General features: G+C 41.6%; 1 protein-coding gene across 1 annotated transcript in view; it reads right to left on the reverse strand.

The window, feature by feature from the left end:
* Positions 1-14,060, reverse strand: part of bin3 (bridging integrator 3) — a 37,982-nt gene that overhangs the window by 19,213 nt on the left and 4,709 nt on the right. The window contains exons 2-3 of the mRNA XM_034090370.2: positions 9,663-9,711; positions 8,170-8,210 (exon numbers count right to left, since the gene is read on the reverse strand). Of these exons, the coding sequence (XP_033946261.1) occupies positions 8,170-8,210; positions 9,663-9,711 (90 nt within the window). The remainder of the gene's footprint in view (positions 1-8,169; positions 8,211-9,662; positions 9,712-14,060) is intronic.

A 14,060-nucleotide genomic window follows, 5' to 3' on the forward strand; every position in this document is an offset into this window, starting at 1 on the left:
TTTGGGATTGGAATAGGAAGATTGGATCTTATCTTGAAAGAAAGTGCTTTTTGCCTGAAAGATCGAAGCAGAGAAAGAGGAGAGGAGAGCCTGATAGGTTAGGAGGTCGTCATGGTATTTGGATTTCCACCGTTTCTGCTCTGCTGCCCTAAGGACGGTTCTATTAGCACGCAGTGCGTCATTTAGCCAGGGAGCAGGAGGGGACTGACGAGCCTGCCGAGATGTGAGAGGACAGAGAGAGTACAGAGAGGATGAGAGAGTAGAGAGGAGAGTTTCTGCAGCAGAGTTTGGAGGCAGGAGTTGGAACGAGTCAGAGGAAGGGAGGGCTGAGAGCACCGATGAGGCAAAGGTAGAGGGGGAGAGGGAACGGAGGTTACGGCGGACAGGTGCAGGATGAGAAGAGATTAGTTTGTTATGTTTGGAAAGGGGTAGAGAGAATGAAATGAAGAAGTGATCGGATGTGTGGAGCGGGTTTACAGAGAGGTTAGAAGTAGTGCAGTTCCTTGAGAATATGAGATCAAGGACATTGCCAGCTTTATGAGTTGGTGGGGACGGAGACAGTGAGAAAGCAAAGGCGGTTAACAGAGATGTTAGTTCGTCTATCTTCCCCGTCTGGAGGTTGAAGTCTCCGAGAAGTACAGCGGGAGGGCCAGTTTCAGGGATGTGTGAGAGGAGATGATCTAATTCCTCCAAGAAGTCCCCCAAGGCGCCTGGTGGACGGTAGAGAACAACAATGGTTAATTGTATAGGATGGATTACTGTGACGGCATGGAATTCAAAGGTGGAAGGAGTGAAGTTAGGTAGCTTGAAGAGGGAAAAGCTCCATTTGGGAGAGACCAGTGCCACCTCCTCTGCCAGAGGGTCTGGGTGTATGGGAGAAGGAATATGCTGTGGAGAGAGCTGCTAGGGTGGATGTGTTGGATGGAGTAATCCACGTCTCAGTGAGAGCAAGGAAATCCAGAGACTGCAGGGAGGCGTAGCCAGAGATGAAGTCAGCCTTAGGAACAGCTGACTGGCAGTTCCACAGGCCGCCTGAAACTAGATGTTGGATGTCAGTGGAGCATGTGGGATAGACGAGAGCAGGCCGGTTATAGCGATTAGGAGATACACGGGGCCAGTGATAATTGTGAGAAGACACATGAACAGGAATGGAGAAAATACACATGATTATAGCATGAGGGGCTAGAAAACTAAAGAAAATAAAATAAGACACCAGCGGTAATTAGCTCAATCAGAGTAGGATTTGCCTCCTCTTTGCCACCCTCGTGACTCCCGCAGGACTCCAATGTCTTTGTCAGTCTTACTCCCGCAGGACTCCAATGTCTTTGTCAGTTTTCGGCTATCTGACGCTGAAGCTCCAGGAAAAGAGCTACCTAAAATGGACGCCTGATTGCTGAGTTCTCACAGCTGTGGGGCCACACCCCTCTAATTAGTTAACTCTCTACAGCTGATGGGCGACAGCAGAGTGTCCCTGCCTATATTGTAATGCAGGCTTGAGTGCCCACTGAGACCTGTGTAACAGGTTCAGTTGAGCAGATCTGAGATTTAAAATCTCTCAAAAGCGCCGTTTTAGCTACAATAACTACAGAACAATTATACAGAGTAGAATAAATGAAACAGAGAAGTCTAATTAAACAAGAATATAACTTACAGTGGTTGCTGCGTCAATAGGTATTGTCGTCACCCGGTCTAGATGCACACTGAGTAATAATAATAATAATGTTGTTTTTTTTTATCAGTGAAGCTAAATGCCTTTAATATGTTTAAAACACTATCTCATGCAGCCCAATTTCACAAAATAAAACCGGACAAATGTTAACATATTAAACCAAATAGCATGTGCACAGTAATCCATAGAGAAACAAAATGTCAGTCAGACTGTATTTGAAACAGCTTGGATTTAAGATTGTAATCTCTGACTGTATTTTAAGTATTCATTTGTTTGCTGCAAAAAATAGTAGTTAACTGTCAGGAAGCGTGTTCTAAGGCTAAATAAAAATCATTAATTATTTCCCATCATCACTCGTCCTCTACACGCTTTTGTTTGTCTTGACGTGTTTTAGGATTTCGCAGTGAATCGCCACAGACCAGATGGAGGTTGTTCCAAAAATGTCATTTGTAGTAAATGATGTAACTTCATCCCTTATTGTTCACACCACAGGGGAAAAAACACTGTCAGAACAATCTCCACAGTCACTTCTTCATTTCTCTCGCCAATTAGATGGAACCGGGTCTCATAAGGCAAATCAGCCCTTCCTCTAAAGCAATCAAAAGATACTCTTGGAATTAGACATTTATAAATCGCAGCAAATGCTACACACTTTATAGTCAATGTTATTAGCAATACTTTATGAAGGGTTGTGTCAGTGTTTCATTATTAGAGGGCTTATTCCTGTTTTACAAGATTGCCCAGTAAATACATACATATACATTTCTATGTAGTCCTGGACCAGAGATGGGGTCGTTACTAAAAAAAAGTAATATATTACATATTACTTTAAAAAAAGGTAATATATTACACTACTTCCTTAACATCTACATAAAGTAACTCGTTACTTTACTCGCAGGGCCGGCCCACCCCTCCCTACAGGCAGATCACGCAGACTGCGGCGCACCTACAGTGTAAGCGCGCCACAGTTTTGCCTCTGCGAGACTCCACTTGCACCCCCAATTACTATTGCATTAAGGAAGACATAACAAGTCTTTCTTTTTATATGCTCTAAAATAGGCTACCAGCCTACCACAACAAGCTAGCAGTCTGTGAAACGTCAAGACACTAATTAATGAAACCAGTTCAAGACGCATTATTCTTATCATTCTTTATGAGCGCAGTAACGGTAAGGTATCTAATTACTTATTTATTTAGTATTCCATAACTTAGTAACAGAGATGGTCAAACTAAAGTGGTAGTAGAGACATGGCAGAATTCCTACAATGAAGCCGGACATTGAACTGTTCACCGGTGAGAGGGCGATCAACAAAAGAGAGCGAGCGGCCCCGTTGAGGAAGTGTACAGATGAAAAGACTCAGCCATGTTTCTGCAGCACTGCACGTGGAGATGTGGTCTCGCAAATCGCGCAGATTACATAGGCCTACATGTATATAAACCTGCGGCGGAAACCCCTCTTGTCTGTCAGCGAGTGTGATTATTTTATAAAAGTAACGAAGTAACGCGTGTCGGGGCAATGTTAGAACTGTAGTGTGATTACTGAATTATAAAAACGCGTTACACTACTCCGTTACCGACACAAGTAATATTATTACACCCAACTCTGTCCTGGACAATGAATGCCCTGTGAAGAGTTCAGGTTCCCCTATGATAAGACGGACATAACAGCCGTGTCTCTGTTTTTTCTTTTTCACCTAGATGTCATTTAATTTGACCTAGGTGGCAATATTTTGTAATATAACAACGGTGACATTGTTAAGCACATCTGGAAATACTGATAGTGTTTTTTATCAGTCACTGCTTTGTGATGGAGATATCATCAGTTAAGACATCATACTTTGCTTTGAACGACAGTGGAGCCAAAGGAGGGCATCATGCAAAACAAAATAAAACTAAAATAGTCTTTTAAATTGGCTGACACAGTTAACACTCGAGAGTAATGAAAAGAGATAAATATGGAATGAGGAAAATAACAGTATAACAGTAAAACCCTGCCAGTCATGGGTTGCAGGATAGTGGGTGAAAGTGTCTCACTATGTAAACAAACGTGCTCTGAGTCCAAAGCCTGTACACTCGAGATGTGTTTTTGCAGAGCTTTTTTGTGCATGAGAAACCCGTGTTCCAGATAGTACCTCCTACTTTCAAATGTGTTGCACAATACTGTTGCATCTTCCCGACTGTCAGCGCTGACAGTGAGAGAGCCGTGCTGGCTGAGTGCCAGGTGAGCCTGGAGTCTCTTTCCAAAAGGTGCTAATGGAGCGGCCTGCTAGAGCAGCTGCTGCTCTTTGCTCCAGCGCCCCAATGTTCGGCCTGTGTAGCCACAATTATATGAAAATCACACTACTGCATTTTATTATAGGACATCACACGCCGAGTGCAGCGACGCTGGAAGATGATCAGGCAATCAGCCCGGTTTGACCATTCAACACCATTTCATTTGGGTAAATACCTGATCACTGCTTTCACACAAGAACCAGGTCGGACGATGCTGTTAAGCCAATTAGCATTCGGAGCTGCGAAGGGAAGTGAGGAATTGATTGCGTGTTTGTGTTGTGTGTGCGTGTCCAGCTTAGAGCAAGAGGGAAACACTGGGGTAACAGATTGGGGGATGTGTACTAATTGCACATATGTAATTAGTGTATATGATATCTAAGGACATTCTTTATATTAAAGCTATTTTTCCCATAAAGAGCACATTTATTTTGTGTCTAGTTCACATTTTACAAAATTGCTTATAAAATCAGATGCTTGATGTTTATGAATGATATGCACTTAGGTTAAAAAAAACTAAACTAATATTTTAATCTGATGTTTACACATTAATTAAGGCCTCAACAAACCCTGCATAAATCGGGGCTTATATATTATAGGTCACCTATTATGCTAAATCCACTTGTTCATGTCTCTTCTACATCAACACGTGTCCCCTCTTCTTCATGTCTCTTCTACATCAACATGTGTCCCCTCTTCTTCATCAACATGTGTCCCCTCTTCTTCATGTCTCTTCTACATCAACATGTGTCCCCTCTTCTTCATGTCTCTTCTACATCAACATGTGTCCCCTCTTCTTCATGTCTCTTCTACGTCACCATGTGTCCCCTCTTCTCCATGTCTCTTCTACATCAACACGTGTCCCCTCTTCTTCATGTCTCTTCTACATCAACATGTGTCCCCTCTTCTCCATGTCTCTTCTACATCAACATGTGTCCCCTCTTCATCAGGTCTCTTCTACATCAACATGTGTCCCCTCTTCTTCATGTCTCTTCTACATCAACATGTGTCCCCTCTTCTTCATGTCTCTTCTACATCAACATGTGTCCCCTCTTCTTCATGTCTCTTCTACGTCACCATGTGTCCCCTCTTCTCCATGTCTCTTCTACATCAACACGTGTCCCCTCTTCTTCATGTCTCTTCTACATCAACATGTGTCCCCTCTTCTCCATGTCTCTTCTACATCAACATGTGTCCCCTCTTCATCAGGTCTCTTCTACATCAACATGTGTCCCCTCTTCTTCATGTCTCTTCTACATCAACATGTGTCCCCTCTTCTTCATGTCTCTTCTACATCAACATGTGTCCCCTCTTCTTCATGTCTCTTCTACATCAACATGTGTCCCCTCTTCTTCATGTCTCTTCTACATCAACATGTGTCCCCTCTTCTTCATGTCTCTTCTACATCAACACGTTTCCCCTCTTCTTCATGTCTCTTCTACATCAACATGTGTCCCCTCTTCTACATGTCTCTTCTACATCAACACGTTTCCCCTCTTCTTCATGTCTCTTCTACATCAACATGTGTCCCCTCTTCTTCATGTCTCTTCTACATCAACATGTGTCCCCTCTTCTTCATGTCTCTTCTACATCAACATGTGTCCCCTCTTCTCCATGTCTCTTCTACATCAACATGTGTCCCTCTTCTTCAGGTCTCTTCTACATCAACATGTGTCCCCTCTTCTTCAGGTCTCTTCTACATCAACATGTGTCCCCTCTTCTTCATGTCTCTTCTACATCAACACGTGTACCCCTCTTCTTCATGTCTCTTCTACATCAACATGTGTCCCCTCTTCTTCATGTCTCTTCTACATCAACATGTGTCCCCTCTTCTTCATGTCTCTTCTACATCAACATGTGTCCCCTCTTCTTCATGTCTCTTCTACATCACCATGTGTCCCCTCTTCTCCATGTCTCTTCTACATCAACACGTTTCCCCTCTTCTTCATGTCTCTTCTACATCAACATGTGTCCCCTCTTCTCCATGTCTCTTCTACATCAACACGTTTCCCCTCTTCTTCATGTCTCTTCTACATCAACATGTGTCCCCTCTTCTCCATGTCTCTTCTACATCAACATGTGTCCCCTCTTCTTCATGTCTCTTCTACATCAACATGTGTCCCCTCTTCTCCATGTCTCTTCTACATCAACATGTGTCCCCTCTTCTTCAGGTCTCTTCTACATCAACATGTGTCCCCTCTTCTTCAGGTCTCTTCTACATCAACACGTGTCCCCTCTTCTTCATGTCTCTTCTACATCAACACGTGACCCCTATTCTTCATGTCTCTACTACATCAACATGTGTCCCCTCTTCTTCATCAACATGTGTCCCCTCTTCTTCATGTCTCTTCTGCATCAACATGTGTCCCCTCTTCTTCAGGTCTTTTCTACATCAACATGTGTCCCCTCTTCTTCATGTCTCTTCCACATCAACATGTGTCCCCTCTTCATCAGGTCTCTTCTACATCAACATGTGTCCCCTCTTCTTCATGTCTCTTCTACATCAACATGTGTCCCCTCTTCTTCATGTCTCTTCTACATCAACATGTGTCCCCTCTTCTTCATGTCTCTTCTACATCAACATGTGTCCCCTCTTCTCCATGTCTCTTCTACATCAACATGTGTCCCCTCTTCTTCAGGTCTCTTCTACATCAACACGTGTCCCCTCTTCTTCATGTCTCTTCTACATCAACACGTGTCCCCTATTCTTCATGTCTCTTCTACATCAACATGTGTCCCCTCTTCTTCATCAACATGTGTCCCCTCTTCTTCATGTCTCTTCTGCATCAACATGTGTCCCCTCTTCTTCAGGTCTCTTCTACATCAACATGTGTCCCCTCTTCTTCATGTCTCTTCCACATCAACATGTGTCCCCTCTTCATCAGGTCTCTTCTACATCAACATGTGTCCCCTCTTCTTCATGTCTCTTCTACATCAACATGTGTCCCCTCTTCTTCATGTCTCTTCTACATCAACATGTGTCCCCTCTTCTTCATGTCTCTTCTACATCAACATGTGTCCCCTCTTCTTCATGTCTCTTCTGCATCAACATGTGTCCCCTCTTCTTCAGGTCTCTTCTACATCAACATGTGTCCCCTCTTCTTCATGTCTCTTCTACATCAACATGTGTCCCCTCTTCTCCATGTCTCTTCCACATCAACATGTGTCCCCTCTGTGTGAAGAGACTCTGAAAGTTTCAGGAACAAAGATTCCCTCTCTTTTTGTCCTGATCCATTTCTATAAAAACCTGAAAAATGAGCTGATCAGATTTTGGCCACTTTATGATGTCATAAGGTTTTTTGGTTTGGTTACCATTAGCCAATCACCATTTATTTTATTATTATGGGATGCTAAAATGATCTGTTTGGTGTTTCGAGGCCAAACACTTCAGAGACATGTTTTGTATCTGAGAGCTATAATATATTGATGAAAAACAGTATAATAGGGGACCTTTTAGTTAAACATGTGCATATTGCAGTTCTAGTTATTACAGATTCAATAACATGAATCCATTGATGTCACACGTCAAGTAACACCAACATATTTGTCTCAGTCAGTCAGACAGGAGTAATGGTGAAGCCTACCTCATGTGTTTAGGCCACAGATGCCCCACAGTGTGTTGATATGCATCTCTAGGGCAGGGAACCTAAGAGTCTGTACATGCCTGCTGCTCTGACTCATCCATAAGGTCTATTGGCACCACACCTTCCTGATAATGGGCCCTCCTACTCAACAAAACCTGAGAGGGAAATGGTGCTCCCACTCATTCTGCCGGGCCCTCGGGGAGTTTCTATAACCTCAGCTTTGCAGTAAGAAAAGGCCCCCCATGTACCGAGATGTCGGGACCCTCAGATTCTTCCTTGTTTTATAGAAACACTGACATGTCACACAATTTGAAGAAAACTGGTTAAATAACAGGAGTTGATTTTTGGTTTGCCTCTAGTGTGTCATCCACATGTTAATGAAATACTTTCTACATTTCAGACACTTCTTTTCACAGTTCAAATTATTGACATGTTTTGTAAAACACAGTAAATACATTTGGTTAAAATACATTTCGGAAAAGATCTCCCAATGTTTTAGGTTTCCAACATCTCGTTTTTTCGACAGTAAGTCTGATATATATTTCTTACCTCACCTTTCTGTGACTAAGGATTACACAATGACATAGATACAAAGTATATATAGGCTATTTTATGGAAAAGAGCATTGTCAAAATGCAGACTTACTTTTGGAGTTTCTCATATTCTCGCTCGAAGTCTCTTTCAACCTAAAAAAGAAAATATTTCACGTCAAATTCTTAGATTTTGAAATGCTTCCGAGAACTATTACAAGGTATGAGCGTTTATACAGTCTATGGTATGAACACATGATATTTGAATGATGTCTGAAAAACGACATGTCCCAAACACAAATTCAAGAACAAAGTTCCTGTTTACATGTTTGCATCATCTTAAGAAGAAAGACGTTTGTATTAATAAGACCGATAACAAATAAAAAACCGTAATGTAATCTGAATGAATGATATTGTTGTTGTATATGTTGTTGGAGTCTCAAGGCATGTGCCACTACTCAACCATGGCTCAATAGTTTTTCGGACTGGGACATTATTTTCTCAGAAACAAGCTCGTGAACTATAGAGGGTACATGCAGGAATCCTGAAGTCAGATGCAACCCCTTTTAAGACCTTTTTTAATACCCTTTCCACACATTTTAAGACCTCATCGCCACTTGGAGTTTTAACCGGTTACCTTGGCGACACACTTGACCTCACATTGACTATATACAGTATTGATTGTCCTTCCTCCGTATCTTCCAACCATTTGGACGCAGACTTGCATTTCCCCATAACGATGTTGCTTAGCAACCGGTGTAAACGGACCTTCGCGCTATCAAGCAGTGAGCGCGCGATGTCCTGTTCAGATGACTTCAAATCCAACGGGATGCCATAAATAAACTACACAGAATCACACTACACACCTACGCCATGATTACATTCAGGCAGACTGTAGAACACAACCTCTTTGGACAATTTATATACTTATTGAAAACAAGCTACAAAATGTAATACCTTGGAAAATGCCGTTTAATACTTTTTAATAGCCTTCATTTTCGCTAAATTGATTTATCAACTTTTAATACTTTTTAAGACCCCACGGACCCCCTGTATAGGTCTAGCGGGTTCAATGGGTTGAAATGCAAGCAAAAATACTTGAATGCATCACGTTCCCAGGGTCATTAAGGGCTGAGCCAGCTTGTCCAACCATGTCCCTAAAACATGTCAGGCAGGTTACATAGGCAGCATCCTGTCTTGTGGTTCTGTGGGCTCCTCCATGTAAACACAGTGGTCAAAACAACGAGGAGGGCAGTTGACACTTTGTCACCAGTGGATCATTTAGCTGGGCTGCCCACTCCCTGGGTTTTGCCTGGGATGGCACAGGAAGCTGGAAACCCAGTCCGGCAGAGACTGCTGGGGCCACATACCCATTACGGTGGAAGTGGTTTTTCCCAAGCTAGGAGATCACCCACTCACTGTCACTTCAAGGTAACCACCTATACTCAGACACCACTATTTGAAGTGTGTCTCTTTCTCTGATTACACTATCTGAGGCCACTATTCATCAGAAATATACTGTTTGTGAAGCTTAACAGCTAGCCCTTATTGATCAGTTTAGGATTGATGAGTGAATTGAGTCTACATTTGTTCCAGCGTGTGACTTACCGTTTTAGAGACAATCTGCTTCTTCGGTTGTCCGATCTTAAAGGGAATCCTGAAACCACACACAAAAAATGGACAGTTATAAGCAACAGAATGATAGTGACTAGGAGCTGGTCCAGGTCTAGAGGTGAACAAGTATCTCTTTCAGATTCCTGCTGACACCAACAATCTGAAGTCATTCATTCCTATTTCTCTGGACGGTGTGAACAAAGCCCTTAACTACGTCATCACTTAGCACATCTGGCCGAAGTGGTTGTCCTCTTTTCTCAGTGTGGCTTCACTGCATGACCCTGCCTTGCAATCGAACACTGATGCTCAAGCTATATTGCATATTAGAAACAATGGTAAGCCTAGACAGCCTAATCACTAACTCACAGGCGGGGCGATAACTTGCTTTTAAAAGAAAACTAACAATGCTACAAATCAATCCCAAAATCAAACATGTTATGGGATTGACTGTAACTGCAAGAGTTGCTCCTGATTCTGAGAATGAAATACAAACTTTTCTTCACTTCTGAAACACAAACACACTGACATCCTAGTTTTGGTAAATGAAAGAAAAACCATGTTCCCTCTTAGTTAAAACACAATCTTTTATCCCCATTTCAAAAGCTTGCGGTTGCCTTAATAAGTTGTCGCCGAGCATCAGACAGAAAAAAAACTGCCTTTCCAATGTGCCTGGCTCGAGGTCGGCCTTGATGTGGCACTAATAGCCTGAAATCTAAGCTACATGATGGACAGTTGCCGCTGACAGGCTGGGTGAGGCAGCAGCTGCGTCAAAAGAAAGGTGTGTAGACTAATGAGATGGAAAAGAGAGGGTGTGATGTCGGGCCTCGTTGTGCAACCAGGGAATGCTACTCGTGTGCGGGGAAGATCCTTTTGATGACAGCTCAATCACAAAACTCAACATGGTCAAATAACAGCGGATTAGTCTGGTAAGAAAACGCAGGTTTCACTCGTGGCACAGGTATGAACCGTTTGCTGGCTCTGCTGTGCTTCAGGTTGCATCAGGAACCAACTGTTCGACGGTCTTATCTTAATTGAAGTTTTGAATGAATCCTTAACACATTCGAATCTGTGCAGATTTCCGATGCCAGCCAATATTTGGCATCGGTCGAAGTTTCACCCACTGTGTCGTCATTTGGGTGAGCCAACATGGAAAATAACCGCAGAAATTACTCAGTCACAAGCATGTTATGTGCCTCACCTTTCTTTGATTACCTGATAGTGTAATATAACGTCACAGTAAGTGCAGCACGTTCGTAAGCACAACGAGTAGTAATTCCTTTTCCAAAATACAACACAAGCACAATTAACTTAATGTAAACCTAGCCTGGAGATGAATCAGGGCTCTCCCAAGGCTACGACGAATCTGGCTAGATCTGTTTTCACTAGTTCACATCACTGAGATTTGTTGACCACCTACTTTGTGATGCTGCGTTTCTTTGTTTGGCAGATGTACCCTCGTGATTTCCTGTACCTGTTCCTGTGTCAGTGTATATGAATGATGCATCAGTTATTCTGGCAGAAGGTAACACTACACACAGCTACAAAAAAGACTTGTGTATATATATATATATATATATATATATATATATATATATATATATAATAAATATGTGTTATACTAATTATATTAATTTCTGTGCATCTCGCTACTGGAACAAACTGCAAAACAAATTGAAGACACTTATTCTCTCAGGGACATTAAAAGTCTCCATGCTACTAATATATGTGATTGTTTTAATGAGTGTGTTTGATGATGCTTTGTGCGATTGAATTGTATTATTATGTATATGTAATTTCTCCAAGTTCAATTTTGTAGAAGAGATTTTGCTCTCAATGAGACTTCCTGAATAAAAACAATAGTAGAGCATGCCCATTTAAAATATAACAACAAGTCTACCAGTCATTTCAGGGAACAAAACATGAAATATGCCGAAAAGTGTTCATTAAAACACGTCAAAAGTAGTTGTCCAAAAAGAAGACAAATATATTGCGGCTTCGTTGATATGGAGTTTAACATTCTCTTAAACGGAGAGCACTAGCGGTGCATTCAATGTGATTTCGCAATTTTGGATTAGTTTTTCTGGTTGGTTCTTTAACATTGCACAACGTTTGGCAACAGCTTGTGATGTTTGCTCCCATTTAGTGGGTGTGTCGGGGGGAGAAAATCATGAAATCCACAGCGGAAAACCCAAGGAAAAGGTTTAGTATAAACATTACAGTGTTCCAAGCATCCTTCATAGGCCATGAAATATAGATTTAAACGTTAGCTTCCGATGTTCTCTTTTGCCACGTTTTAGCGGAGTTGACCACGACAGGACTTGCTGTTTGGTGATATTAAGAGAGGACGTTTAAATGCAACTGTATAGGGGTAGATTTTCTAAAGAAAAAACTTTAGAGAGTACTTAATGTTACAGATTTGGAGTATATGCACTCCTACCAAGAGCCAAAGGAAAGTGGTCACTCTCTTCAAACTGCTCATGAGAACTGGCAAACACACAGAGTGGAGTGTGCTTTGGGGAGGGAGAGGGAAAATGTAGCAGGCAACCAGAGGGAGAGAATGAGAGAGAAGGAGGATGGGAGTCACTGTGAGAATCATTTCTAATGTTTTTCACACAGCCATATTTCTGTAGGGGCTGTCGCATTTAGAAACACGGGTGAGTCTGGTCCTGTGAACCCAGAACAAGCATCTGACATGGCAGCGAACCGACCGCAAGACAACTGGTGACAGCGAAAGTATGCGTTTCACTTACTCAAAACAACCAACATGTCTGAAAACAAATATAAGGCTAGTGGTGGCCGCCGTGGACAGGCTGCAATGCTAAATACCTTGGAACATCTGATTAAAATAATAAAAAAATTAAAATAGAATTAGGGCTGCTCAATTAATCGTATTTTAATCGCGATTACGGCTTGCAACGATTACGAAAACAAAGTAATCGAAATAAAACGATAATTTTTTTATTATCAGTATTTTTGTTTGGTTTTCTAGTTGCATTATACTTAAAGTTCAGGGTAATCAACTGTTAAAAACATACTGTTCACATTATTTTCTCCAATAAATGGATGTTTTCAAAGTCAATGAATAATCGCATTTAATAATCGCAATTACAATTATTGACCCAAATAATCGAGATTATGATTTTTGCCATAATCGAGTAGCCCTAAATAGAATACAAATAATATTATCAAATATAGTGTTTGAACATGGATAAGCACTTAAATCCAAAGATTCACACTACGAGTAAACATTTCTTCACTAAATATGAAAAAACTCGAGATATAGTTTAAGGCTATGGGAATTTGGAGCAAATTCCAAAATGCATTAAAAAAGTGATCTGTTACACATTGTATGCCCTCATCAGCAACATAGTCAACTTGTAATTAGAGCCCTATCTGATCTTTGATGTAATCGGCTACACGTCACGAGCACTGCGTTAGCACGTAGGCAAGAACAAAGACACGACAGTCTTCTCTATCCGGGACACATTATGCACCGACTGGAAGAACCAATGGCTTTTCACTAATACTGCAAATGTGTGCGCCACTAGAGGAATAGTGCATCATCAGACCTTGGTTTATTCCACGGAGCACAGAGGGCTAGTTCAAGATGTTGGGAAGTCGAATTGTTCAGATGATGACCCCAAAGTCAAACCTCTAACGTCATAGAGGCAAGTGTGCAGGCCCTACTGGAATGCATCAGTCAGCAGAGCCCATAAAGGACTCTTTTCACTGGTCGAGCACCCCACTCTTGACCTTGTGTTTGGCGGTGCGTGCTGGTAAAAGCTTTGCTTGCCAGCCATTGACTGTCTGACTGAACTGCGTGACGCCACCTTGCTTCCTCGATTACTTTCTTCCCTTAAAGTGACGCTAAGCATGGGTCCTTTATTCGAAAGGGAGTTCATGTATATACATCACAGTTGTAACGAAAGAGTTTGTTGTAATACGTATTAGTTTCTATGCATTTGCTATTGAACTGCAGTCATGAATTGTGAGAAACAAGCACTGCATCTGTTCAAATAGCTTTTGCAGCACACAAGTGAAGACAGGTATGACACATTTAGCCATTTTTGTTAAAAGTGATTCTAGTTATAGCTAAATCCTGAATGACATAATGAAATTCAAAACAGTAAAAAAAAACAAGATGGATTCAACGATTGTGGACGCTAATGGGTAGAACACTTCCTAGAAGTCTTAACTTAACCAGATTCAGAGACAGTTTCATCCCACAGGCAATAAGACTGTTAAACACCTGAACTGTTGTAACAACATCCATAACATTCATCTGCTACGTAGTAATTATTTATCTATTTATCTAATATATCATTCCAATAACTTGTATATCGACTCGTATTGCACTATTCCACTTTTTTTCCTCACTTTTTTTTAAAAACT

This window comes from Pseudochaenichthys georgianus, chromosome 9 (assembly GCF_902827115.2).
Source record: "Pseudochaenichthys georgianus chromosome 9, fPseGeo1.2, whole genome shotgun sequence".
Lineage (NCBI taxonomy): Eukaryota > Metazoa > Chordata > Actinopteri > Perciformes > Channichthyidae > Pseudochaenichthys > Pseudochaenichthys georgianus.